At 38.9% G+C, this 27480-nt stretch overlaps 1 protein-coding gene across 8 annotated transcripts in view; it reads left to right on the forward strand.

Annotated features, from left to right (window-relative positions):
- The window catches only part of LOC144201440 (ERC protein 2-like), an 88049-nt gene that overhangs the window by 51125 nt on the left and 9444 nt on the right, over nucleotides 1-27480 (forward strand). For 4 of the 8 annotated variants that reach the window (XR_013327343.1, XM_077724094.1, XM_077724118.1 and 1 more), the window contains exons 13-15: nucleotides 7752-7899; nucleotides 11088-11249; nucleotides 13882-13931. Coding sequence is in view for 7 of the 8 variants with exons in the window: in XM_077724094.1 (XP_077580220.1) it covers nucleotides 7752-7899; nucleotides 11088-11249; nucleotides 13882-13908 (337 nt within the window). In the remaining variant the exon portion in view is untranslated. The remainder of the gene's footprint in view (nucleotides 1-7751; nucleotides 7900-11087; nucleotides 11250-13881; nucleotides 13932-27480) is intronic. The other 4 variants (XM_077724066.1, XM_077724126.1, XM_077724074.1 and 1 more) reach the window with 1 other exon arrangement.

The following is a 27480-nucleotide window of genomic DNA, read 5'->3' on the forward strand; positions in this document are numbered from 1 at the left end:
TTGTGGGCTCAAGAATGTGTTTTATGTTCAGAAAAGCATAGTTTTAGATGTAAATTCGCAATTATCTTATCGCTAAACCATATTTTTTTTTCTGTAACTTCATTCAAGCGCTTGTTACTAGAACAAAAATAGGTAGTTATAATAGGAGTTTTCAATTATCGCAGCCCTGTCTGGTCTGCACTAACCGCGATACACGCGGGATTACTGTATTCTCTTTTTCTAGTTAGATACATTTCTTTAAGGGCACTTTTGCAATGCATAAAATGTATTTATACTATATTATCATACTATTTTTTTTCCTTGAAATCATTCTTTATAGGCTATTGAACACCACTTGTGTATTTATTTTAGTATGCATGTTGAATTGAGAAAACTTTATTTAACATTAGAGATAACCAATAATACAGGCCAAATTTGACTTGTAGGTTCTCCGGGGTTAAACTCTTAAAATATGTCTGACCTCGAAAGAAAATAATTATTGTTTGTATTAAAGGGATTTCTGCTGGTCAGTTGTGAGGAGTAACTGTAAGGAGAAAAAACGCCAAATGGCCGTGACTGCGATTGACAGACTGTGGGTTGAACATTAGTGCAAATTTGGTTATCCTTTACTCTCTGACGGGAAAGTTGCTATTCCCACCTCCAAGGAAAACACTCAGACTGAGGTTTATTTGGGCCAAAAGACTGTGCACAGATGTTGTCTCAAGCAAGCATCTATTCCATTTAGACTGAGCAAAGAACTAGCCTGTGTTCTGGTGACCACAGTTGTAGGTTACATAATTGTCTGAGATGTTTGTCATACTGTGGGACACAGATACTGATCTGTCCTTGTTTCTCAAACCACATTTTCAACTAAACAAGCATCACATCCAAAGGACAGTGTTATGTAGGAAATTGGTGAACATGCGGCTATAACTTAGAACCCATGTTATTTTCTGTGTCACTAAGGCTGCTGGAAATAAGTGTGGTGGCCTCTCATTCCATCACATGTCGGTTGTGGCTGTACTGTGGTCCACTGCCAGGTCCTACAATTGGACCTCAGACAACACACTGAATCAGTCTTTCATCATCTTTGTGCAAATGAGGTTTTTTTAGTCTACGAAGGTCTGCATTCTTCTACATTAGCACCACAGCAGCTTGTACTCTTTCTGCATGATATTTTTGGGCTTTCTGGACCCATGTCAAGATTTTTCTGCATACTTCTCAGTTGCAGTTAAATGAACAATATGAGCCTTACAGTTAAGCGGACAGGAAAGGCTAGAGGAATGAGGAGAGAGAAAAGCAAGGAGGGTAATTGAAGGGTTCAGGGTAATACTTAGACCAAGGGTTTCTGTTTCAACGTGTTTGCATAACCTCTGTGAACGTAATATTTTACCCCACTCAAATATATGTACTATGGATCTGTGTGGGAGAAGAGGGGGTGAAGCAAAGCCCGAAAGACAGATGACGCTATTCCTTTGTTTGTTGGTTCTTTCCATCAATACCATAGTTGTGTACAGAGATTTGATTGGATGGTGATTGAGACTGATCTGAATAGTCTCATAGCACTGGGTGTACTTTTTTTTCTTATCATTTGAATCAGGAATGGGGGTGATCTAGTATCGGGTGCTACTCCTAATTTAACTCGCAGATTATATTGATCCAACCAGTAAAAATTTCTGAGCCATCCATCAATGCTTGGTAGGCTGATTGAAAATTCTAAATTGTCCAATAGTATGAGTGTGACCATCAAAGCTTTTTCTCAGTTTGTTGTAGTCTTCTTAATTCCCTGTATTGTGATTTTCAATATCTTAAATTCAAATGGGGTTTTCCCCTCATCTACCTATAAAATAATGACAAAAATGTCTTGCTTCTTTCTTGTGTGTTTTCACAATAGTCTGCTATCCATGTTATTCATTTTGTGTGTCTGGTTGGAGGCTCCCCACTACATGTGTGGTTCTTTGGGAAGAAAACCTGGGAGACACTAAAGATGGAAAAGAAACCCCTCTTTAAGAAATTACAAACTGCTGTTTTTCCAAGCCTTTGGGTCCGATTTCATCTTTGAACTTGTGTTAGGGGCCTGTACCAGTACATGTCAGACACTTTCACAAACCTATTTTGGCATGTGTTATGATTGAGTTGATGTGCAGTGTTTCCACAGGAAGTTTTGGGAGGGAGTGGAACTGCCAATCACATCACAAGTTTCACTTTCCAAGTACTTTATCAAGGTATCTTTATTTTTTGTAGGCTTACAGCACAGATCCACCCGAGCCTTTGGTGATCCCATAAGGGTGATACAATGGACATGGAAGCGATAATGCTCGTATTTTAAAAGCACCAGAGGTTTTATGCTTATTTACTTTTCAAGATTTGCTGTTTCAGTCTTGGTGCTGCAGGATGTGTTCAACATAAAAACAAGAAACCATATTGCTTTGTGCTCAATGTAAAAGTAAACGTACCAACACATTTGCACTTTAATACTTGACAACTTAATTTTCATTACCCGTTAGAAACGAGATTCCTTACTTTCCTTCCTTTTTCAAAATTCTTACTTGGATGGGAAGTTTTTTTTTTTTTTGTCTCATTTTCATTTTACTTTTCTTCAGCTTCAATAATTCGAACAAAAATAATTATATATTGTGGAATTTGGGTGTGAAGGCTTTTAGCCAATTAATCACATGCAAGGGTTAAAATGCTTCTTTTAGTACATCTGTATATCTTGTTGTGCATGATAAATATTGTCAATACTTGAACCCAATAGTTTAATTTAGTACAAATGTTAGACCGCTGAGCCTGCCTCGTTAATCTACATTGATACACACAAAGCCACCTGGTCCTGCTCTGTGTTTGTGCCTCTCTATCTTGCTTCCTGTCCGGAATGCACCAGTGGCCCGTCTGGTCTTGCTCATCTCTGAGAGTAGTCAGCCACCTCTCTTCGTCCCTGCTCCCACTCTAAACATTTGGCTACTTTTGGCAGATTTGTTGTTTTTTTGTCCCCTCATGTTTTCCCTCTTGTTGCTGTAAAACTGATACATACCCTTTCAATTAGACTAGTCGGCTGGGGCACCGGTGAGGGAGTGGGAGTGAGCAGAGTAAGTGGGTTGTATATTTTTTTTACTGAAGTGAAAACACACACAAACTGGCCTAGTTCTGGGAGAAACAGCTGTTCAATTCTTGGGATCTAACGCTCGTGCAATTTTGCCTGAGACGAATGATTACAATATATTGATGTAATAATTTATCCTGCACAATATTTACTGTATAATTGGAAGACACCCGTCCAGATTGAATCATGCCTTGCGACCTTAGCCAATAGGATAGGCTTTGGGAGGACTACAACCTGCTGGGATGAGCGGTATCAATAATGTATGCATGGCTGTACTTGTATTTTTATTTGTTTGGATTTGTATCACTGTTTAGTGTTTTTATTTTATTATATTTGTATGACATTAATATTATCGTGATTATTTGGTTTTAATTGTAATTATTATAGTGGAATATAGGAACAGGAATATCATAAAAACCCTTAACATATTTCAATATATACATTTATCTTCATTTTAAATTCCACAAGGGGTGCTGGAGCTTTTCCCAGCCAACTTTACTCCGAGTTGGTTGCCAGCCAATTAGAGAGCACAATGAGCTTGCCCCTGGCTGCTTGAATGAATTCCAGAAGGCGTTCTTAGTTCTTTCTTTCTTCAATTTGATTAAATTTGGGTTATGTTGTTTTCTAGACTTATTTCTATATCTATGTGTAGTAATTATACATTTTCACTACCTCCTTTGACTTTCTCGTGTCCTCTACTTGCTCTCAAAACAGGAAAACTGACTAGTTAGCCCCCCCCCTACGCAATCGGAACATTATACCACCAGCAGCCCTTTGTGCAGCGTCACACTTGTAATCAAGGAATGGCTATAAAATCTCCATAGAATGTCTCTGCAGATCTGGACTTTTAAACAGAGAGGTCTTGATCACAAACTAACGGAACTTGTAATAAATGTCCTGGGAACCGGTATTAACAGGCTCCCCCTTATATAGCTCCAGAAGTACTATATCAGGCTTTCATTGAAGACATGAAAGTGCAAACGTGCACACATTCAGGCAAAAGTGTGCTGTTCTACGGTTCAGTATTGATGGTTCCCTGGGGCATCCTCATGTACGCATCTGTTTCTGTCCGGCTGACTTTCCACTCTCATAATTTCAAGTAAGTCATAACACAAATTATAAACACATCTTGCTCAATGGTGACACCAAGGAATAACAATGTTAAGTGTGCTGAACTGATTTAAGAGTCAGACTCTTAAATCTTTATTTTTTTCTTTTCCTCCTCTAATTTTCCCCCTTTAATTTCTCTGGTGTAGTTCAGCTATTTTTCTTTTCATTACCTTTCCTTTTTTTGCATGTGTTTATGTCCAATTAGCTATGTCTTGACTCTCTCAATATCCTATTCTGTCAACTTTAGTTCCATTGCTAGGGTGTCTTCAGCCTGTCTTTGTCCTATCTCCTCATTTGTCATCCTTTTCTTCTTAATACCACCCCGATGAACATCCCCCCCTGACCCTTTTGTGTCGTCTTTTTTTTCTCCCCCATTTCTGACCAATCTGACTGCTTTTACTTTCACCTCCTATCACACGGTCATGTACTCTAACCATCAATCTCCCAGCTATGTAAAGGCAAGGGTCTCAATATGTCCTGGGTCCATGAAGGTTCAATTGGAATCACATGTTGTACTTGAGCTAATATATCCAACCCTCTATAAATAAGATGTCAGTCCAGGCTACAGTATATACTCACCCTTTTTGAGGCTTAACAATCTTAAAGCCAATTGTTATATGTCCATGGAGAGTAAGCTATTTCTTATGTATACTGCAGTATAATGTTAAGCTGTTATCTAGTAGATGAAAAGCGTTCTGTAGTTCTGGAAACAATAGGATTTATCTACTCACTTATTACAAAGCCTTTTGACTTTTAAGTGCACAGGGTCTGACTTTTATGAAGATCAATCACACATTTGTCATGAAATCAATATTTCATTGTCACCCTCACGACCGGACAGGAAATGAAGATAATACTTTGGTCAACAATACGCCAAGTATAAGATAAGCGATGTGTGAGACCAGAGGGTAGGAAAGCAAAATTCTTCACTTTTATGAAAAAAAAATGCATATTTTTCTTGTCTCTGCCGGTCCCGAGATGAATAATTGTTTTACATTAAAAGCCAAACAATCATTCAAATTAGTCTGATTACCGAGAACAAATCATCACATGCAGACACATACTATGCAACTATTGGCACAATGTCTTTGAGAATGTGACAGGGATTATTGGCTGTCTAAACATCACAACAATTATTTTAATTGTTTTAGGAAGACATCTGTACAAATTGCAGTACAGCATGACTGCAAATGTACCCCATAGGAAGAAAGTACTGTAATCTGTTGAGTTCATTCACAAACTGAATGGGGACATGGCAGTTGTGGCTTCTGGCTTTCGTCTGAGCTGGTGTTAAGTGTCAATCAATAACAGAAATGCTGAGATATAAGAGTTATGTATGTTAAAATATAAGGGGTAGGAACTTGTCACGATAAATCTCCACAGGCTCCAGATGTGTGACATCAAAGCTTTAACACACCAAGTATGACATCATGATTATTTTATTTTTTGAATGAATCAATCTTCTACAGGTGCCAAAGAAATATTTCATTTTAGTTTTTACAAGAGATAGAAAACACATCTTGAGTTATGGGTGTGTAGCAGCATTTGATAAAGTGACTGTGGAGGTCAAGAAGATGGAGCTCTGTTTTCCAGATGAGTTTTTAGATAAACTTTTCTTTCAAAAATGCTACCTTGACCTCACTTTTTTTCTCCCGCCGTACATGACATGAATCTCTTCACAGGATTGCTGATTGGGTCTGGAAAGATGTCCTCCCAATTGTTAAGTTTTTTTTTATATATATTCACAGATAAGCCTTTTAAATTATATATTTGAATGTAGATAATACAGACAGCAACAAGTTGTATGGAAATACTTGGGTGGGAATTTATGCTTGGAAAATCTGATGGGTTGCTGTAAATTTGGCTTTGTTGAAGCTGGATTCAAATGAAGTTGGGACTTTAACTTAGAAACAGTATACAAAGATTTTCAAATCATGTTCTACTTATGTTTCAGTATATCCACAACAAGGACAAGATATTCAAATTTTGCCAAAGACAATCCTATTGTGAGCGCATATAAAACTAGTTTTACACATTGCACTTCAGCATTACATCTAGTGTCTACTTTCTTCACTATTGGATTGTTAGTTGTATATTTTTAGAGATTTTCAGAATGTAAAAAGTTTAATGACACCACACTGAAATGTGGGCTGGTGCTGTCTAGATTCATTTTAAAGCACATACTCTGGGTCTGTGTGGTTCTGGTTGTGCATGTGTTTGTATGCGTTCCCATTACAGTGAGCATTAAAATAAATAACAGCGGAGGTGTGTGGAGACGAAAAGTGTCATGTCAGACCCACTGCGTGATTAATGGTGTGATTAGCTGCTTCGATCCACTTGTCAGAACACACACCCAAGCACACACAAATACCGACACGAATGGGAGTTACCATGTGAGCGCACAAACACACAGCGGCCTATTAATGGTCTTGAATGGGAGAATCCAGATGCGGTGCAAGGATAATTGTACTAAAAACACTAAATGTAAAGTCCCAGGCCAGCGAGACTTTAGTCGGGCCTCAGTGTGTTTATTTTTGCAATTGAGTTATTACTGCAGGGACTTGAATCATGGAATAAAAACACTCCAATGCAGGTCAATTTTTAATTGAGCCCAAAGTGCAATTTCACTGTGCCCTCTCTCTTCCTTTTCCACTAAACTCAACCAACACATTACCTTGCACTGACATGCTCCTGATGACTTCCGCCAACGAGGTTATGGCTTCATCATCAACAGATGCTGTTTTTTTCTCTTTTAGCATATATAATTTAGAACTATTACATGAGTGTTGGATTGCAGGAAAAGCCACAATTTACCTCCTTGAAATGCAAGTGAAATAAAAAAAAACAATTGACACACACTTGCAGCAGCAATAACATGGATCAGTCCGATGCCCTTGTCAGCTCCCGCAATAACATTTTTACAATGATAGCATTTGTTTCTAACACTTAATTAAACTAGGCAGAGTCCCTCCTGAATTTTAAAAGATTGTCTTAGTTTAATAATTTAGTGTAACATTATCATATTATACGATCATTGTTTTCTTAAGTCATCCGTTCCCACTAGTACACTAATCTATTCAATTCAGTCCTCATCGTTATGCAGTCATGCATTTCCATTAGTGTACATTACTGATGTGTTTGTTACTCCTGCATTTACTACATTCTGTTTAGTCATCACCGATTTGATAAGGATATTGTTTAGCCTGGCTAGTGGGGGCCAATTCGGATGTCTGAGTGTGTGTATGACTAAGTTTGTTACCTCTGCACCTGTAGCCACTTACAGTATTTTTACAAAGTTAGCGGTGACCAGCAGTGACACAGGAAAGATGTCATTGCCCCCTTAGGCTACTCTATTACACTTCATTACATTATTACGTGACCATGAGTCACTCTGTGGTATTAGACCACTTAGCACACCACTTGAATAACATGTCTGGAATGGAAAAGTGGAAAAATGCCTGTGACATCGGTGGATGTTCATCATGTTATTTCAACCGTGAAAATAAATTCTGAGGCCATTTATTTTTTATTTTTTACTAATTCTGAATGTCTTCCTCAGACAGCAAGCTTTACTAGCAGCTATCAGTGAGAAGGATGCAAACATAGCCCTTCTGGAGTTGTCTCCTTCAAAGCGAAGAAACCCCCAAGCGGAGGTTATGGCTTTAAAGCGGGAGAAGGACCGGCTTATGCACCAACTCAAACAACAGGTACATCCAGCCCACTAAGCCCACCGGGCTCTAAAGAATGTATTGGACATACAATGATTTGGAGTTTTGCCTTGTGGTCACAATTCACGACATTGTGACTTTGTGAATCAAAGCAAGATGACAAATTCAAACCTGCTGCAGATTGCCAGCCCTTGCCGGCAACACAGCCCCATGGGAAAAGGTTGTACTTTAAAACTAAGTAAAGGCAGAAGGTAATAATTTCTTGTAAATAGAATTGGCTTCCTTGCCTCAGACTGCATTTTGTGCTCAGTTTTCATCCAGCAAACCCATTAAGCATGGCCTGTGGTTCACAAAAAAAATAAAATAAAATCTATTAAGTTGATATTTGTGTAAGTGTCTCTCCCACTAGTTCTTTGTAAGGCAGATGTACATTTGACTCATGGGTGAGTCAATAGGAGGCTGTCCTGTCTCATATCTTCTGTTCTTACAGTTCTCAAAAGTCATCAACTATTTCCCAAATTTTAGTTTTTTGTTTGATGTAACCAAATACCAACTAAGGTATGCCATTTATTAGGTACTCTTCAGACCATATAACTGACAGAACCAAAATGAAACCTTACGATAATGATTCAACAGCAGGGAGTCTGCCTGTATTTTGAATCAGAGCAGGTTCTGGGAAACTTGCATTTTAAAGTCAAAGATGCAGCGGTAAATGTCCACCTACCTGCATGCTTGTATCTGCCTCATAAACATTTCCCAGGCGCTGTAGTTGTTTTAAAAGGATTTCAGGGAAAACTTATTATCTGTCTCCAATGAATTCATAATGTTTTCCAGTTGGACAACCAATGTTTACTGTAATAACTGACTATTTCATGGATGCTAATTGTGACAATGCCAATATGAGAAAACGTGACATAAGGGATACATATGCATCCTTTGAAAAATCACATTTAAGGACTTAATATTACCAAGCAATGCTTTAAGCGCCTATCAACAAGGCCCTAAAACCATAAGACATTGCTAAATAAAGTTTTAGAAGTACAGTGGGTGACTCCTGAAAGTACAGCTTACAATGCTTTTTGCCTTCCTGATCTCTCATCATTTCTCCCAACATGACCCACATTTTCATCTACTGTCTTCAGACCCACTGAGATCTTTAAAGGATTGCTCACCTCATATTGTCAACAGTCACCAGTAGAAAAAAAATCACCAGGAAATGCCAAAGAATTATGGGAGTTGCGGACTCTGAGGAGAAAATGATCTGGCGAAGCAGATAGATTTACAGATAGCAGCGCCCTGTCTGACCTCTCCATTAACCACTTTCAGTGTGTCTTTGTGTGTGCGAGAGTCTGTGTGAGTAAGGTTCAAAGATCAACCATGCTTTCTTACACTTCCAGATAGCCTTTGATGTTCAAAGACATTAACACACTCCAAAAAGTTTCATTTCTAGGCTTTGTCAGGAAATTCAAAACAAATATACCCATCCGAATGGTTTCTCACCTATGTCCAAACCTACAACTAGATGATACGGCTGCGTTCTAGATGCTTCTCTGATGAGGTGTTTCAGCCATGTTCCACTGGGAGGTGGACCCGGGGACAGCGCAGGAAATGCTCTTGACTGGCCTGGGAACACCACAGGGTTTCCGCAGAAGAGCTGAACAAAACAGCTTGTGGAAAGGGAAGTTCACACTTCTTTACTGAAGCTGATGCCCCCATGACCCAACCTCAGAGAAATGAATGAAGCTGGCTGGATGGATGGGTTTCAGCATGGTGAAAGATGGCCAAGCATCAGGAAATCACATGATAAATGTAGTTCCCATTTTGGGTTCAAGAGACTTAAGACTCATTCCCAAGAAATGCCCCTCTTGACTGTGAGAGATACATTTTGTGTTTTCAGAGGTGTGCAATATGCACGGATCCATGTAATACAATCAGTTTGCTGGGTCACTACATCTTACTCATTCATACCAGAAAGTAAATGTGTAATGCTGGACAAGAATGCATGCTCACACAGACTGCTGAATCAAGCAGTGGCAGACTGCATTCAACTGATTACATTTAGCTGATCGGTAAAAAAAAAAAAAAGATGTAAAATGTAGGATTGTTCAGCCTTTGCAAAGTTACATTCCCATCTTAACAAGGATAGACACTGCATGATCTTCAATGTTTTTGGAGGTGCAGGGGTGCTTTAGAACGGTAAAGTGCCTGGTATGGAATTGTCCCCATCTCAATGACAGGTGTCTTCTATGTAACAGTTGCTCCACCTAGACACACCTGGGAGTGTCAGTGCCTGAGGTTATGAAATTGGGCAATTTCAATGTACTCTTTAACTGCTCTGGTGTCTGTCTGAGCACTCCTACCTCTAACCATAGTGTCAAGGTTGTTACCTTATCTAAGTAGCCCTTTCCAGTTGAATACCTCAGCTCTTTAATATGAACCACATCCTCTCTTGTTATCCTTCCCTCTTATTTCCTCAATCATTAGGCCGTTGCTGCTTATTTCAGTGGCTGTTTCCCCGGGCTGTATCTATCTTGTCTCTATTGATGCTGACCATAACATAGTGTGGTCTCGTCATGCCAAGCTGAGTAAACAAATGTCACATGGTAATGGATGAATCAAATCATACCCAAATATCAAACCTTTGGTGTTTGAAATGCACAGCATATTAGGGTATGGTACAGAAATGTTATACCATCTTATGCAAACCATACCAGTCCACGCAGTGGAAACGTGGTTTACGTCTATCTTCTAGACAGCTGGCCTCACACAAGTCAGCCTAATGTCCATTTTTGTGGGCTGTTATCGCTATTCTATGAAAAAAAATGTTAGCAGTATGACAGCCTATTTTACATACACACTCTTACGCAAACACACAAGGAATGCCATTTTTGGGCATCTTGGACGACCGATATTTGAGCATAACTTTAGTCTAGGGAATTAAAATGCAAGTGTGAGAACGTCTGAAGCCTCAGGCATCACGCAACACTTACTAACCTTTCTTACTGCCATTTGTCTTATTCTTTTAAGTGGAGCTCCGTGAATTGGATAATATTTGACAGACTTATGGCGTTTCCATCAGACACTCTGACTTACCCAATTTATCACCTGTCAAATGGTGTCAGCACTGCTGCTTTGAACATCGCTGATGGCTTTCAACATGTTTTACCCCGTGAGAAAGGCCATCGGCTCTCTAATAAACCTTTGTTTTGTTGTTGGTTTTTTTTCAGACTCAGAGCAGAATGAAAATGATGTCTGATAACTATGAAGAAGATTGCATTTACCCTCAAAACAATCCCCACCATTCCCACCACTTGCCCTCAGCAAATGTACATCACCGAAGCCTCCCTAGAGGACACATCCATGCCAACCACAGACGCCCTATGGACCAGGTCGGTTTGAATATTTACTCAAACACATATTAGTGGCTGGCTCAGGTTTATATCCTATACGGAAATATGATGGGCTTTTACATCTTTAAAGATGCATTTTTTTTAGTTATGCTGTTTATCCGGGCTGCACAATACCTGCTAATGGTAGCTTACACGACAAAATGATCCAGTCTGTTGCTTTTCTTAGCGAGACTGTTATGAACTTGGCTTGATTTCAATCACTCATGCCGTAAAGGCCTCTTATTAGTGGTTTTGTTGGTCGTCCTGCCAATCTTAGTAATTTAAATAATTACAAGAGTGTATGAACGTGTCATTTTGTGGGTTTTTTTTAAACCCAGGTTAATGGGTGTTACATATATATGTAATACATAACCCTGTTTCAATTCTTGACGATATCTTGGCAATAGATCTTAAAAATTGGTTATGCCCTATTGAAAACTTGTTTATATCCTGTATCTTTTGAAAAAGTACAAGTCACTTGGAATCAGCTCTGTGTCTTGTCATCAGGTTTTAATGTTCATTGGCTGTTGGTTACCACTTATTCTTATTCCTAGCAGAATTTAAAAAGTGTTTAAAAAAAACGAATAACTAATTATACACCATTGAACAATTTTTCTACCATAATAATCCTGTGGAATTAGGAGTGTATTGATTGATATTTCTACTTTAGTCATAAAGGATCTTAATTTATTCAACCTCACTTAATGTAGGCAATTTGTAATATTCAAAATAGATGGAAGCAAAGTGTCCTGACATTTGGTACTGTATATTTCTTTGATAATGTCATCGTGTTTGTAGTCATTGTCCTCTACTCCTAACTCGGGGTCACACAGCTTGTCATTTAGGCAAGTTGTTATCATTGAGCACTTCCTATTTTCTAAAGCACACATGTTAAAAACAAAAGCATGTTTTGACAGAGGTCAGCCTATCACTACATGACTTTTACTTATAACTGCTCTCTGAACACCCCCCAAGGTTACAACAAAGCCCCCAAGGAGTAACAGTTGTGTGTGTGTTTGTGTGTGTGTCTATGTGTGTGTGCGTGTGTCTGTGTGTGTTATGTAGTTAGTGTGGATGTCAATATAGACAGTGCTGATGGGGTATGTCAGGTCACACAGTCTGAATGTCACAGAAATCCCCTCACTGGGACTGTTTTCCCTTCAAACAAACGACTCCACACCTCTTTCTATTTTTCTCTTTCATCTAACGATGATTAATCACTCTGTTTTTCTTTCATATGATCTCCTCTCTCTCTTCCTATGATTCATTCCTGTTCCCAGCATCAGTTTATTTTGTGACGTAAACACATTTATTGATGTGTTCATTAAGGAATTATATGTCTACTGTATATCTAGGCCTGTTGTTTACACATTTGCTATAAACTAAATCATGGTGAAAACTGCCTCCCCCATTTGTTGTGAGTAATAAATGTCTCTGCAAAAGGTTGTCTCCAAAGGTCCTGTCAGTAGTCAGTATACTGCAATCATACCCTGAATTTTTTTAAAGATATAAGTTAAATATAATTGAATGAGACAGGTACTGGAAGTTCTTTTATCCTCCTGAGATGTACCCCAACTTTGTGGCTCAGCATGAAGTATGTGCAATTTGACAGTCGTATTTGTATCCATGTTGTTCTCATTTAGCAATGCCAGCTACAGTACAAGACATTTGGCAGAATGCCCAAATGAAGTGGAAAACATCCATATTGTGTTTATCAAAATTGGACAACCTTTTATTTTAGATATGTGCTGTTTTTGTAGGTCCTAACAGATTGGTTTCCTTAGATCTGTGAGAAATTGCACTTGACACTCGTGATTGTTTTTCTATGCGTATGTGTCTGGCTGTGTGTATTACCTGGCAAAATGAGGATTTATGGGTCTGTTTCTGTTTAAAGGATATGTCACAGCCAGTTGCTGCATGCAAACGCTTAGTATCATGACTAGCTAGCATGTCGCATACAAAAGAGTATTTTAGTCAATGCCAAGTTGCGGTCCAATGAGATTACCAAGGTCAAGGTCACAAACAATGTCACGAACAAGGGCGTAGTCTTAAATTTGAGATTGGTGGGATAATTTAAGTGACCCATAGCAACAACTTGCACACATTCAGGGAAAAATATTGAGGACAGAGGTGTGAGGTATGTGCAGAGAACCACGTTTGGTTTACAGTTTTATGACTAAAGACAACAGTTATACAGGCAAAGACTATATATACATTAGTAGCCAAATATTGGAAGGGGTGTTTAATCTGCATTCTTCACCTGTTGTCAAAATTTGGACAAGGGACTTTTTAAAATGTCTGTATTTTTCTTTACCCTTTTTGCTTTGAACATTCATTCATTCATTTTCTGTAATGCTTATCCTGACACGGGCCGTTGAGGGGTGCTGGAGACTATCCCTGCTAACTACAGCCACCAGGCGGGGGACATCTTGAATCGGTGGTTAGCCAATCTCAGGGCACAAGGAGATGGACAACCATTCACCATCACACTCATACCCAGGAGCAATTTAGAGTGTTCAACCAGCCTACTCTGCACGTTTTTGGGATCTGCCCGCTAGACAGCATTACATTGAACATACGCTTTCAAAATGCTAAAGTGACAGAGGTCTTTCTTTCTTGTTTTGTGTCTTAGGAAGATGAAGAAGGGATTTGGGCATGATTCGACATCATCATTGGAACGTTGTGAGTACCTGTGCTTGAGTGTAATCACTTTCCAGAAAAACCGAGCACCATTACCCAACTCTGACAAAAGCAATATAACAGCGCCTTTCCCATTGCTTATGAATTTCCGGTGACTAAATGGCATCCAGTGCTTTATTGCTACCTTTATGGTTAAAATACATGTGCTGGTTCTTTAAAGTGCTTTCCATTCACTGTCTGCATGGGTGTATATAGTCGACTTTGCACTATTAGATCTAAACGCACCGAGCAGTCTAATGTGGGTCTACCAGGGTCGAATGGCGATAAAAACGACACATTGACACAAACCAGAGATGGACAAGTCAGTCTCCCCAAGCCTTTTATTTAAATTACGTATATAGTAAAATTTTACCATAGTCCCCTACCCTGTTATGTTTCTTGTGTGGGGTAATTATAATACAAGACTGAATAGTCAAGATGTTTTTTAAGACTGCAAGCTGAAAAAGCATAAAATGAAGAATGTAGTCATAAAGTGTAATTCCTGTTGTGGGAGTTTTATATTAAAGCAACCCCCCCATAGACTCAACAACATGACTTCCAACACAGACGTGATGAAAGAGGCCTGTGCTATGATTTGCTTGGCGTTAATACATGTGTGTTTAAAATAAAAAGTCAGGCGCAAAGGAAACATGGATGAAGAGATACAGGGCTGAGTGGCCCTAAAAAGAAGGGTGCCTGTGTTTTTATGTGGCAAGTAAAGTGAATAGCAGGCGGCATTGTATGCTCATACTTTCCAATGAATCTCATTAATTCCCCCCAATAATCCACAGGTGGACCATCACAAGCGGATTGTATTTCTAGCCTCAGTGACTTAGTCATTATGCACTTTGCCATGACTGTGCTTTAAGGATTACAGTTATGTTGGTGTATTGGAGCAAATGGTTTGTCTTTCCACTGTGGAGCCATGATAAGTTTAGTTTTGTGTCTGTGAGTGCACATGAGCATTACCATGCACGGTGTACAATATTGGAGCAGTGTGCATAGTCTGTAATGTAGTCCATGTGTGCTGTGAAGACAGCAGTGTCAAGATTCACCGTCATGAACAACCACACTACTCCAATTCTACTGTTCCATCTTTGTTTTTCCATCATGTTCTTTCCACCTCAATTCTTTATTCATATATATTCATATATATTCATATATATATATATATATATATATATATATATATATATATATATATATATATATATATATATATATATATATATATATATATATATATATATATATATATATATATATATATATATATATATATATATATATATATATATATATATATATATATATATATATATATATATATATATATATATATATATATATATATATATGTACATACATACATACATACATTCATATATTTATATTTTTCCTTCTTCAAGGTAAAAACCCAAGACTCAGAGTCTTGACTGCTCCTACGCTATTTTCAATCAGATATGCCCATGGTGTGTCTATGCGTGCATTAACGTATGTGTATTGGTTCTTCTTATCCCAATCTAATACAATAAGCCAGCCACATTAGCCTTTAGCGCAGAGTGGTGTTGTGGCTACCAATATCAGTGGAGTTCATCTATCCACTGCAGTTGTTCTGGCAGTGTGCAATGCGAGCACAGCTAACGTGAGTTAACCACCCTTTATGGAAGAACAGATGGGAGCTATTTAGTGGTGTGTAGCTACAGCGCAATAAGGCCAGATCTAATCCCCATATCCTGTCCCTGAGTGAGCGCTCCCTAATATGAACAAACAGAGATGACAGCACAGATAGCCAAATAGACAGAAGAATAGCCGGAGATCTGTGAACATCAAAGTGTTTACTGCAAGCAAAAATGCTTTTTTTGACTGATGCTTGCTTGACTCCCAATGTGACTCCACGCTTTATACTCTTTGTTGAAAATCAAGGTCTGACCTGAGCGTCATAATCCCAAATGTGGCCCCAGGAACTCATGTTAATTTTACCCTCTTAAAATTAACTTTATTTCCTCTGATTGGAAGATAAAAATGCAGTGATGAAGACCTCATTCACAGATTGCAATTTCTCCCGATTATATTCGTTTGGAGAGTTATTGAAAAAGCACAAAACAGGTTTGGACTGATATGGGCTGGATCAGTATTGTTTCTAAGCCAAATGAAAATGTATAAACTTCATTGGCGTGACATTTCAAATGTCAATTATCAAACGCAAAGATTCATCTTACGCGGTGTCGTAATGACCCATTCAGCCATTTTTCGATGTCCATATCAGGCTGTCACGTTCCTTCGTCGGTTCCAGTTGACATGATGATCAACTAACTAAGCTTTTGTTACTGCTGACAATTGATGTTTGCAAAAACAACACATTTTTGCATTCTTCTCCGTTCAGATATGTTCTCCTACGCATTGGCCCAAGGACCCCTCTGACTGTCTGAAATCTTCTTGTTGTATGATCCTGTTGGTAATATGCAAGGACACATTTTGTAGACTGTCTTACATGTGCTGAATGAACGGTTATGCTGAAGTTATTCTTAATGCTTTCGCCAGAAATATGCACTTCATTAATTTTTTTAGTATTCCACTCAATTCATAACCAAGAAATGAACTTTTTTTTTCTTCATAATTGAGTTTGGAAATTGTATTTGGCAAAGTTGGTTTGAGCAATTCAGGTATAGACGTGAACGTTTGTTAGAACGCTGGATGTTGATTGGCTTGTCCGTTGCATATATCTTGCTTAGTGATTGCAGAGGTTTTGTTTACCTTTTTGGCCTCTAAGACACCCCCAACTTTAATGAAATAAGAATGCCCTTTTCGGCAGAGAGCACACTAAAGGAGGGGGTTGGAGGAGAACTTGGGGCCACAAAATGAAGCAGTATGGGGGGAAGACGTTCTTTGGAAAATTGTGTCTTTTATTACACCGTGAAGTTGTTTGTACTGAATGGGGAGAAAAGAAGCTCTGGGGCATTCCTCACGTTGTTCCAGCCAAAACAAGTCAAAAAGATAATGCATGTTTGTCCATGCTGTTCGTTTTTGTTGATGTTGGTTTTTTTTTAATTTTTATTCCCCAACTGAATGCTCTATTTGTGTCCACATTATGTACATCTGTAAGTATTTCACTCGGGTGAATGTGTGTGTGTGTTTAAGGAGGCCAGGAAGCACATTCATTACAAAAGTGACTGTCAGTGCTGTTTAATATTCTGGAATGCACTCACTGTAAATTGATGTCAAGGAAATAGTTTTGCCTGTCTCAAGCCTGAATCCGATTGGCTCGACCCAAGGCCAAGCGTTCTTATTTATCAAAACTGGTGTGAAGGGGTGCTAAACTAGTCAACACATCCTGAAAGATGTTCATAATCAAGCTCATCATTGTCTCTTATTACAATTGTAAAATGACTTGACAAATGAATGACACTGCTTATTCTACCACTGACTCTTAATTTGGATTTGGAAACAGATGTCTTTGATTCTATTGTTTAAGCTTATGAGGTAATTGGGTGTTTTAAAGCATTGAAGACAGAAAATACATTTAGCAGGATTGGTAAGATGCTAGAATAAACAAAAAAGTTAGTCAGTTCTTCACATTACTGCATTACTGGTCTCTGAAGATGTCATGTGGCCTTGTATTCAGAAATGTAGTCCTTAAAAAAGGGTTGGATCTTTTTTGTTCATTGTGTGGGGGGTGAGTTTGCGTGTGTGTATGTAAGAAATCTCAAGGAAGAGAGGAAGATAGAGAAATCCTGACTGGATTACAAATGTATTTTGTAAGCTTATGGAGATGGCAGCACACAAAAGCTCTCCCCTGAGGAGATCCTCACACCTGTGGAGGCACTACAAGGAAGCCAGTGTTGGTGTGCGTATGTGTGTGTGCGCGTGTAAATGGTGGGATGAGGTAGGGAGGGAAATATTTTTTTAAATTTCCAAAGAAGAATATAATTCTGGGCGGTCTCATGGGCTTACTTATTAAATTGTTTTATTCTTTCATCTTCTGAGTAGCTTAAAAACACAATGGTCGCAAGGATGTTGGAGCCTCTCCTTTAAGTTTGAAAGAGAAACTATATTGACTTAAGGACGACTGATTAATTGAGGATTTAGGGTAATTTAGGGGAATTTTCTTTCTCTTTTCCCACAAAAGTCAGTGATGCTATTCAATTGTCGTTGTAGTATTAAAATGCAAAGTCATCAGGATCACCTATAGTCATCTTAGTCCAAAGTATAGTTAGAGGTGCTCACAGATTAGGCTACTGTACTCTAATAAAAAGAGCAACCTGGACTTCCATTCATTTTTGTCTGATTTCACTTGCTACAAAGTATGAAGTTGCAGTCTAGTCACAATACTACAATATCCCCCAAAAGCTATGTACAAAAGTTAAAGAGCATAAATATGACAAATGGCGATATGTGATACCTTCCAATCTTGCCCTATATCTATATCTCAGGTGGACAGAGGTGGGTATGGCTGATTCAAATCTTAAAGCACTTATCAATAGGTACCATTGTGCCCCATTTTCTACTTCAATGTTCTAACAGGCTGAGGTCTTGCCTGTCAGAGTGCATCCGCTGCAAAGCTTCATCCCTGCAGCAAAACTGAATTCACTGCTGGGTGGTCTTCCACCTCCTCCTCACAAAACTCACTTTAGAACAGCATCATTCATTGTGGGTATCAGGCTTTGGGATGGTGTCTAATGGCCCTAGTCAGTTGGAGCTTAGAACCAGGATTTATTAATATTTCATTAATCGTAAGAAAGAGATTTTTTCAACGCTGACTTTTTTACAAAACAGGTGGAGTGTCAAGCAGGATGCAGGACAATTTCAAAATAAAATAACGTATACAGGAAAAGTGTTTACATTTTGGGGGATGTCGTAACTTGGACCTCGCTTTCGTATATCGAAGCGGTCATTTGCAAAGGAAAGTGTTTTGTAAACTGAAAATCTTGTCTATAGAGGCACTCACGAGTAGATGTACTAATCTATATATCATTATATCATACAGCACTAACAACTTTATTTACCACATAAGACAAGGTAGTATATAAATCAATATATAATAATGTTTTCTACTTAGTCCCATCTTATTTTTACTGCAAAGCATATTGTTTGAAAAAAAATGCGAAATACATTTCAAAAGAAATGACACAACAAACTTAATACTATTTTTTTGTCACAGCAATCAGTGATTGCCTAGTAGTTTTTATTATATTTATTTTTTCCAAATTGTAGTAGAAGCTGTCAGAGGCCCGGTGTGCTCCCGTTCTGATGGGATGGGAATGGAAGACAATGTAAACATTCTGTCACACATATAAACAAGGCCCCACTCAAGTTTCACTGCACAGTTAGGGAATGCTTAGCTACTCTTTTACAGAGAAAGTATTTTTGTAATTTGTTTATGTGAGATTCCAGAGACCTAATGTAGGGAATGGCTTTGTCGGCATTTCACTACACCTGAGTCTAATTTTAAGAGGTTTCTCATAGACAGATTGTCAAAATGCCTTAACAAAAGTGTGTGTGTATATATTGTGTATATGTGTATGTATGTGTATATATATACATAAATGTATTCACTGAAATCTCTCCTCTTTTAGGAAATTAAAACTAAAATGTCATTGTAAACAAATATGTCACTTTAATGATTAATCCACAAATTGTTAGTTTATCAAACATTTCAAATAAATGAGCTAATAATCTATGGCATTCCCAAAAATGTGTTTGAGTAGTAAAAACAATGACTTGGAGAACTAACTGTCTGCTCAAAGTGCAAATGAAGTGAGGAGCTAAACATGTGTTTAACCTTCTAATGATTGTTTTTTTACGTGATTATTTATGTCTCACAGCCTTTGTGAGTTTGTATATTCCATTTTTTTCAACCCTTTTTTCCCCTCCTCTTGTCGTAATGCAAAGCTTGTGTCTGGAACTAGTTTGTTTCACAGCAGGCATTCCTTTCGGACTACTCTGTTTGCTTAGGTAATAACTGGCTTAGCTATAATTTGTTTGTGTTCATGTGTGCATGGCCCTACATTTTACACATGTACACAGCTGAGCATGTTTCTTTGAACTAGGAAACAAACCGTGCCCAGGTGATTGCGAGTATGTCTGCTTCAATGTTTACTTTTTTCTCACGTCATTTCAGACTAACCTCTGCATTGTTGTCCTACTAATAACGGTTTAATTATAATCTAAAGGGTAACAGTAGCATGAAGATGGTCAGAAGGAAAATATCAAACAGAGTAGCAAACCTTTGTTGTCGCCAAGAAGAAACTGTATTAAACACTTCTAAAAGATGTTTTGTGGATAGTGCTTGCATTCCCTTTGAATGACGGTTGAGAGGGACAGGTTTAGAAAAATAACGTCAGGCATCAACATGATAATGAATAGCTAAATATTTTTCCTTGCCTTTTAATATATATGGCGTATGTGTGTGCGAGTGTCTGTGTTTGTGTGTGTGTCGGTGTGTTTGTATGTGTGTGTGTCTGTGTGTGTGTGTCAATAGAGAGAGTGAACTAGTGGTAAACCAAGTTCTTTGGCTGAAACGTGCTACAAAGGCCTAGATTGACAGATAGGATTGAGAGTGTCATCCTAAGGATTAAGTGTAACAAACTCGATTGACAGATAGAACAACAAAGGGAATTTACACACACGCATGCACACGAAACATTGGTCCAAAAATGTACACAGGCAATTACAGGGAGGTATATCAAAGTACTGAGGTAAATCCTATATAAATGCGTGTGACGAGCTCCTACCAGAATTACCTACACGTCTCAACAAGGATTATCCCTTCCCTCTCTTTGTTTTTTTTCTTGTGGTCATGTTTGTTGTGGTGCAAACTGAACCATGAGAACGGATAATTAGCTATTGTTCACTTTAGATTACCGCATCCTTTCCTTTCGTCAAATGTTTGATGCTAAAGGGTGACAATCTTTGCTTTTTGAGCTCGGGTTCTACGTATGTTCTCCTGGCATCTGCCTGTATTCTCTTCAGATTATTCAATTCCTTAATTATCCTAAAACCTGTTTTATAATAAATACTTTTTAGAACATAAGGTTTTATGCATTTTTTTTAAATAGTACAAAGGAATTATTCACTGCATATGCATAATATAAAAAAAGCAAAACGTCAATGCTACTGTAGCAACTCAGTGCACTATGTACAGATCACTTTCAAATCCTCACAAGATCATGCAATTGATATACAAGAGCTGAACAAACTTCATCAATCAAAACAAGCTAATGTTATTGTGGATACAATATCTTGGCGGCAGTCACTTGAAAATCTCTATTAAATTTTGCAGACAGATTATTTTTTTGATAGGGACGATCACTTCTAACCTTCTCACTTTGCACTTGTGACATTAAGTGTCAAGTCATTTATATTGGCGCTCTGTTTTTGTGCACATTTACTACCAGCACATTCCAAAAAAAGTTCTTTCAGGTTGTGTTTAATAAAGCTAAGGGTCCCACATCAAAGAGCTCATGCACACACACAGCATACCTTTTCTGTCTGGCTATGAACATTTACAAGATGTGCTCAATTAATTGCAAACATTTGCCATAGTAGCATTAAATGAACCATATAAAGCATGTGGAGCAAAAGTGAAAATTTAAAACATGTTAAACATGACTTTTGAGTTCAATATTGTTTTTGTGGTGGATTGTGTTAGTACTTGTCTCACAAAATTAAATGTAGCATGTCTCGATGACAGACAACATTACGCAGGTAATCTGATAATTGTGGGATATATACTATACAAAGCACATACTTCATTGTGCATAATCCTCCTGTATATGAGTACAATTATGTCATACACTGCGGAAGCAGGCTGTTATCTTAATAGTTAAAGGCCATATTTTCCTACAAAAAGCAATCTAGTACTTTCATTTAGCTTTGTAAAAAAAAAACATAGAAAAACTGAAACTTATGAAAGGGGTTTATCGCCGTCTGGTATATTACCAGGCCTAGAATTGACTTTGACCTTAGTTGGAAATTCTTCAAACTTTATGAGAGTGCATATGGTTCACTGTGGATGTTTTAATATGGTGTATGTTTATGTCTTTGATGTTAGGGTTTGTAGAACGGATTGGTTTTACTGTCAGTGTATGTAGAAGTATGCTGGTATGCTTGTGTCTGTCGGCCAGCTCAGTAAATGTGGTTCACCTTGCGCTGGCCACCTGTAAGCCATCAACAAAAATTAGCGTCTTTTGCCTTGATGGCTCACAGAACAGTAGAGGGCGGTGAGAATGTGGTGGGCAGGCTGCTGGTTTGGCTTTTTGGAAAGCTGTTTGTGTATGTTGTGTGAGGGCATGGCACCTAAAATCTGCGTGGATTTCAAACTTTTAACTGAAAGGTCTGTACACAATTCTGACTCAGTTTAACACACAACATGGAATCATTAAGTTCAATAAACAAATAAGCTATTAATTGTAGCCTAGGGGGGGATATATCGGAAAATAAGCCACAGGTCACAAACCCTTTCTTGGTGTCCAGAACTCTTATTGGCTGTGGGACTTTGGAGTAAAGGGCGAGACTAATGATGTGGTCCTCGTGTTGCTGCTTCCTGTCCTTTGCTGGAAGACTTCCTGTGGCAGAGTCATCTTGTCCTGATTAAAGTGCATACTCTGAACCCCTGAAGCAGGACAGTTTTTTCTATTACACACAAACACAGAAGATATAGGCTATTTCACCAGCCCCTCCTTAGATATGTGATACTATTGACTTGAAGCTGTGGAAATACTGACTCTTTTTTTCTCTCTCTCTTAAAGTATCGGTCTGTTTTTAGTTTTTATGCCTCCCCTTGTTGTGTAGCCAGGAGGCTGTTTGGTGTGATGAAGAGATGACTGGTCCTGTTTAGCGGACTGGTCTGCTGCCCAGCCCTGGCACCAGACCTCACAGCTGGGGTGTTGATCAGTGGGGGTGTGGGTGGGAGTTTTTTGGTGCACAAAGCAATTCAGAGGTTTTTTTTTTTTTTCACATGCACCATCAATACAAATTTGACTTGTATTGTGAGAAAGCAAACGTTTAAATTGTTTTAAGTAAGTAGAGCTCTCAGATCAGAATTGCGCAAATATTGATTTCCTTCTCATAGTAATCACGGATACATTGGAATGACCTTAATTGCTTTTTAGCCAATTGTAATCACAGACTAAGATTTCAGCATCAGTTAGCAAGCAACTGAATATTTATCCAGTATCAAAAGCATATTGGCTTGAAGGCCTGCTGCATACTACGTGACATAGCCAAATGCAACTGAGCTGGGATAGGCTCTAGCACCCCTCATGACCCTAGTGACCATAAATTGGTTCAGAAAAAGAGATGAGATAAGATTGTCTTTTTTGTTTTAGATTAAACAAGTGTTGCATTTAAATGGGTGTTTTTCACAACCACATTTATAGGTGTATAGCCACCCAAAAAGACTATACTGTGGGTTGCAAAAATACTAAACTACAACAAACAAACATACAATCCAGAAATGTTCCTTTACAAAATGCATACTTACAACATGCACATTTCAATGGAACTTGTGGGAGATAGATGCTGCGGGGGATTTTAATCACAGTATTCTAAACATAATCAAATGGCAATTCTTCAGTTTGTCTGAGCATTTGTTTTTTACATTTGCCAAACACTCCCAACCCATTTTTTTGTTGTGAAACTCTTGCCTTTAATATGTTGTCAATTTTGTCCTCTGAGGTTTGGAAATATTGTGCACGTGTGTGTTTTATGTGGATTTGCATGTGTGTGTGTGTTCAGCGAGGCACTCTTCAAGGGTACATTGTCAGAAAATGGAGTCCAAATGCTGGCCCTTTAGCTTTGCAAACACAACCCGAAGGCCTTTCCCCGTGTCTCCCTCTCTCGTTCTCTCTCTTTCAACTCGATCCCACCCCAAGTTTAAACCGCCCTCCTACCCACTACAATTCACCTGCCCAACAACCCCAAGGCTCTTCAGCACCCAATCCTCCACAGCCCAATTCCCTCCCTCTGTCTCCTTCATCACACACGGAGAGTCATTCCTGAGTGGGTAAATAGAGTAAATTGGGGCTGACCCGCAGGGTTAGAAGAGGCCGAGCTCTCTTTTCATGTCAAAGCCATCTGAAGGCTGATTGGTTGATTGCAGTGCAGTGCTATGCTCTCAGCTTCCAAAAGGCTCCCTTGTGCTGTTATAATTTCCCCATCATGCACATGTGCACACATCCTCAGACTCGCGCACACATATGAGTATGTGCGTGGATATAGGCACACACACACACACACACACACATGCATTCTTACGGCCAAATGACTTAATTGGTGTTAATTGCATAATGACAGTAGCGAATTGGCACTGGGTCAGAGGTGAGGCTGTTTGGAGTGGTAGTGGAAAAAAAGGATGTCAGGAAGATGAGGAAGAGAAAGGCTAAAATTTGTAGTTCATCTGCAACTGTTTCAAAGTTTCAACATAAAGCAATCCTTGACATGATGGCGTACTGAGAAGATGCACACACACGTGCACAGACACAAATGGCCCTTTGTGGGTGGATGGATGTTCAATGCGTTTACCACAAGGATTCAATTTGACTCAGTCAGCTTCTGTGGCTCAGTGCAAGTGTGCCTGTCTGCGTGCGTGTGTTTTTGTGTGGGTGTGCGTACGGTCATGTGCGTGTGTGTGTGTGTTTCCGTTAGTCTGCAAGCCAAGTATGTTTATGTGCGTGTAAGATGGCTGGGACAGCTGAATTGGTGAAAACGTTTAAGCCATCATCATTACGGAGCTGTTGGTGCTTCAGGCGTGTTTTAGTGAAGAGCATAATTGGCTCACTATGCTGCTGTGTAATCTTTTCATATTCTGTGAAAACAACGAAAGCTATTGGTACTAATGGCTATGTTTTTTGGTGGGACTGATTAATTTATATTGCTCTAAAATTTAAAACCATACAGATTTATTATGTATTGGAATGGTACACAACGTTGAATCTTTTTATGGTCAAATATTCAAAGTGGCAAAATCGACTCCACAGGGATTTTTTCTCTTGGTATTTTGGCTCAAAAACCAAGATTTGACACCGACATACGGAAAACAACAAACAGAGAAATGGGCAAAAAGTTCTCCCCTTGAGCTCAAGCCGAATGCTCGCCACGACCGCGGCACGGTGTGGTAATTTTTGTGGTTAAAATGAAGCAAGCCACTGCTAGTAGGCATGTGGAAAAACCACTACGATGCCAGTCTTATGTGACGTTGAGTGATAACATCACTCTGAAGGTAGAGTTGGGTTCAAGGCCAATTCTGTGCTCATCGACTGCCTCCCTTCGATTGGCGTCACACAAACTCACTGCCTCTCCATCATGACATTTCTTGATTTTTAAATGCATCGTGCATAGCAAATATGCTTTTCTTACACTGTATTTTCAACTTGTATAATTTTTTACATGACCCTGTTGCTGTCTCATGTATTGTATATTGTTCCAGGCTTATGGCACCGCTGCTAGTTTGCTACACAGCCCAATGATTTAATGTATATGTTTAGCTGTCCTCTGGTTTCTGTTATGTACTGAATCACTCTGAACAGCACCTTGTTTGCACTAGATATCTGGTCTTCTGTTCATAACAATATTTGTTCCCATGTCTGCTGTTACCCAAGTTCCGCAGCACACAATTATTGAGTAACCTTAATCATCCTGGATTGTTCTTTGACCACATGTGTCTTTTTATGTAGTAGAAACAGTATCTCTACCCTGCTAGAGGAAGTGATGCAACGCTTACGATGAGATTTACGTTCACACTTTCTGTACGTGGCCCTCTCTAAATTAGATCTATACATCATAGGTCTCCTCTCTTCGCATATTTCCTTGGCATATATATGTATCGGCTGTTCGTGTTTAATTTCATCTATGTTCACCTCACACAGTCCCTGTCGTGCTTAAACTTGTTACGTCTGAATGCACTTTGTCATACCCACTGCATATTTGGTGTGTGGTATGTGCGCATCCTGTATTGACTCTTTTTAAGTGGTTCCTCAAGCCCAGATGATAGATGTACGGTTTTATGAGAGTTCCTCCAAAAGGCATCCCCCACAGGCTCTTTGGGACACAAAAGAAGCTGTCACTCTAAGCTTTTCTGATCTCAGCGTGTGTTCATCCAGATGTGTGTGGTGTTGCAATGGTGTGTTGGGGTGTGCAAGTCTGTGTGAATGCCTCCATATGTGGAAGAGCTGTCACCTGTTCCTCGTGCTGTCTAATACCCTGTCTATGGGCCAGTCTTTGATCTGTGCGGCAGGAGATTCCTACACTGTGAAATAGCCTGGTCCGATTTACCCAATGAAAGAGCAAGACTTAACCACTGTTATTACACCGCCTCTTTTTTTAAACATCACTTCTTGTTTCTGTCTCTGACTCTCTTATTCCTTGAGTCATGCTTGGGCCTTTGTCATTTGCTGCTTCTTCACTCGAATGTGCTGGAACTGTATGTTACACACTGAACTCAGTACACAGAACAGGGAGTATCCTGGTCAAGAGGCCCTCTGACATTTTTTGGCCCATGTTTATCTGCTGTAGATGATCGACAAGACCCCATCATATCTCTACCTGTTCATTAAAAGTGTTCACTCTGTTCTTGGTCGGCTTTATTTATATATATCCTGCCAAGAATGACTGGAAGTCTGCAACACGTTAATAAAATGTACCTTATTCAACCAGCTTTATAGAGCCATACTGTATATCTTCACTGCACCTGTCTTTTGTAAACCATGTATTTACTTTTATTTTTGACAGGTTCTATGCATTCAACTCATTAAATTAAAGGAAAATATGTTCTCATTCATTTAGCCCAGAAAGATTGAACGTATTTACATACACATTGCAATGAAAACAGTTTAGGAAAATGTGTTTTCTAAATTTTGGTGGAGGCATTCCTTTTTAGTATGGAGCATAACTGATGCCAAGCCAAATTCCAGGTACTCTTGGTCAATGCACTTCAGGGGACTAGTCTCTGTTTACTTAACCACTGCTGTGTACATTTACCACTTAGTTGCCCCAACTGTGGCATCGTGCTCAAATGTTGCATTTTTTAACCCATCTTTGTCAAGTGTAAGTCGCTGCACATATTTAGCCTTGAGCATGTGTTACTGATTATATCTAGTCTAGCAACAAGTTGTTGCAATGCGTATGAATTTGTCCTTTTTATTCCGATTTCTCACATTCTTTGCAGTAATTATTTTCACACAGTGATTAAGTGTATTGCATTGTTGAATCCCTGCAAGCCAGTTCATGTTTGACTTTATAGTATATGTTTTCATTGTGCCTGTGTGAGTTCTGCTTGGTAGGTAGGTCGGACGTCACTGAAATAATCCCATGGGGGTCATTAAGTCTATTATTCCAGTCTAGTCTGAGTATTAATGCAGCCCCGGTCGCACAGTTACATCTATAGTGTGGCAGCTTCTACACTTCTGGGAAGATTTTCCCAAATTTTGTAGTGCCTGTCCAAATTGTTTTCCATTCATCCTGAAGCTAACTTTTGAGGTCAGTCATTGGTGTAGAGCAACAATAACTGGCTCACTATCTCCATTCTGGTTCATGTCAAAATTGTCTGATAGAA

The sequence above is a fragment of the Stigmatopora nigra genome, chromosome 1 (genome assembly GCF_051989575.1).
Source record: "Stigmatopora nigra isolate UIUO_SnigA chromosome 1, RoL_Snig_1.1, whole genome shotgun sequence".
Classification (NCBI taxonomy): Eukaryota; Metazoa; Chordata; class Actinopteri; order Syngnathiformes; family Syngnathidae; genus Stigmatopora; species Stigmatopora nigra.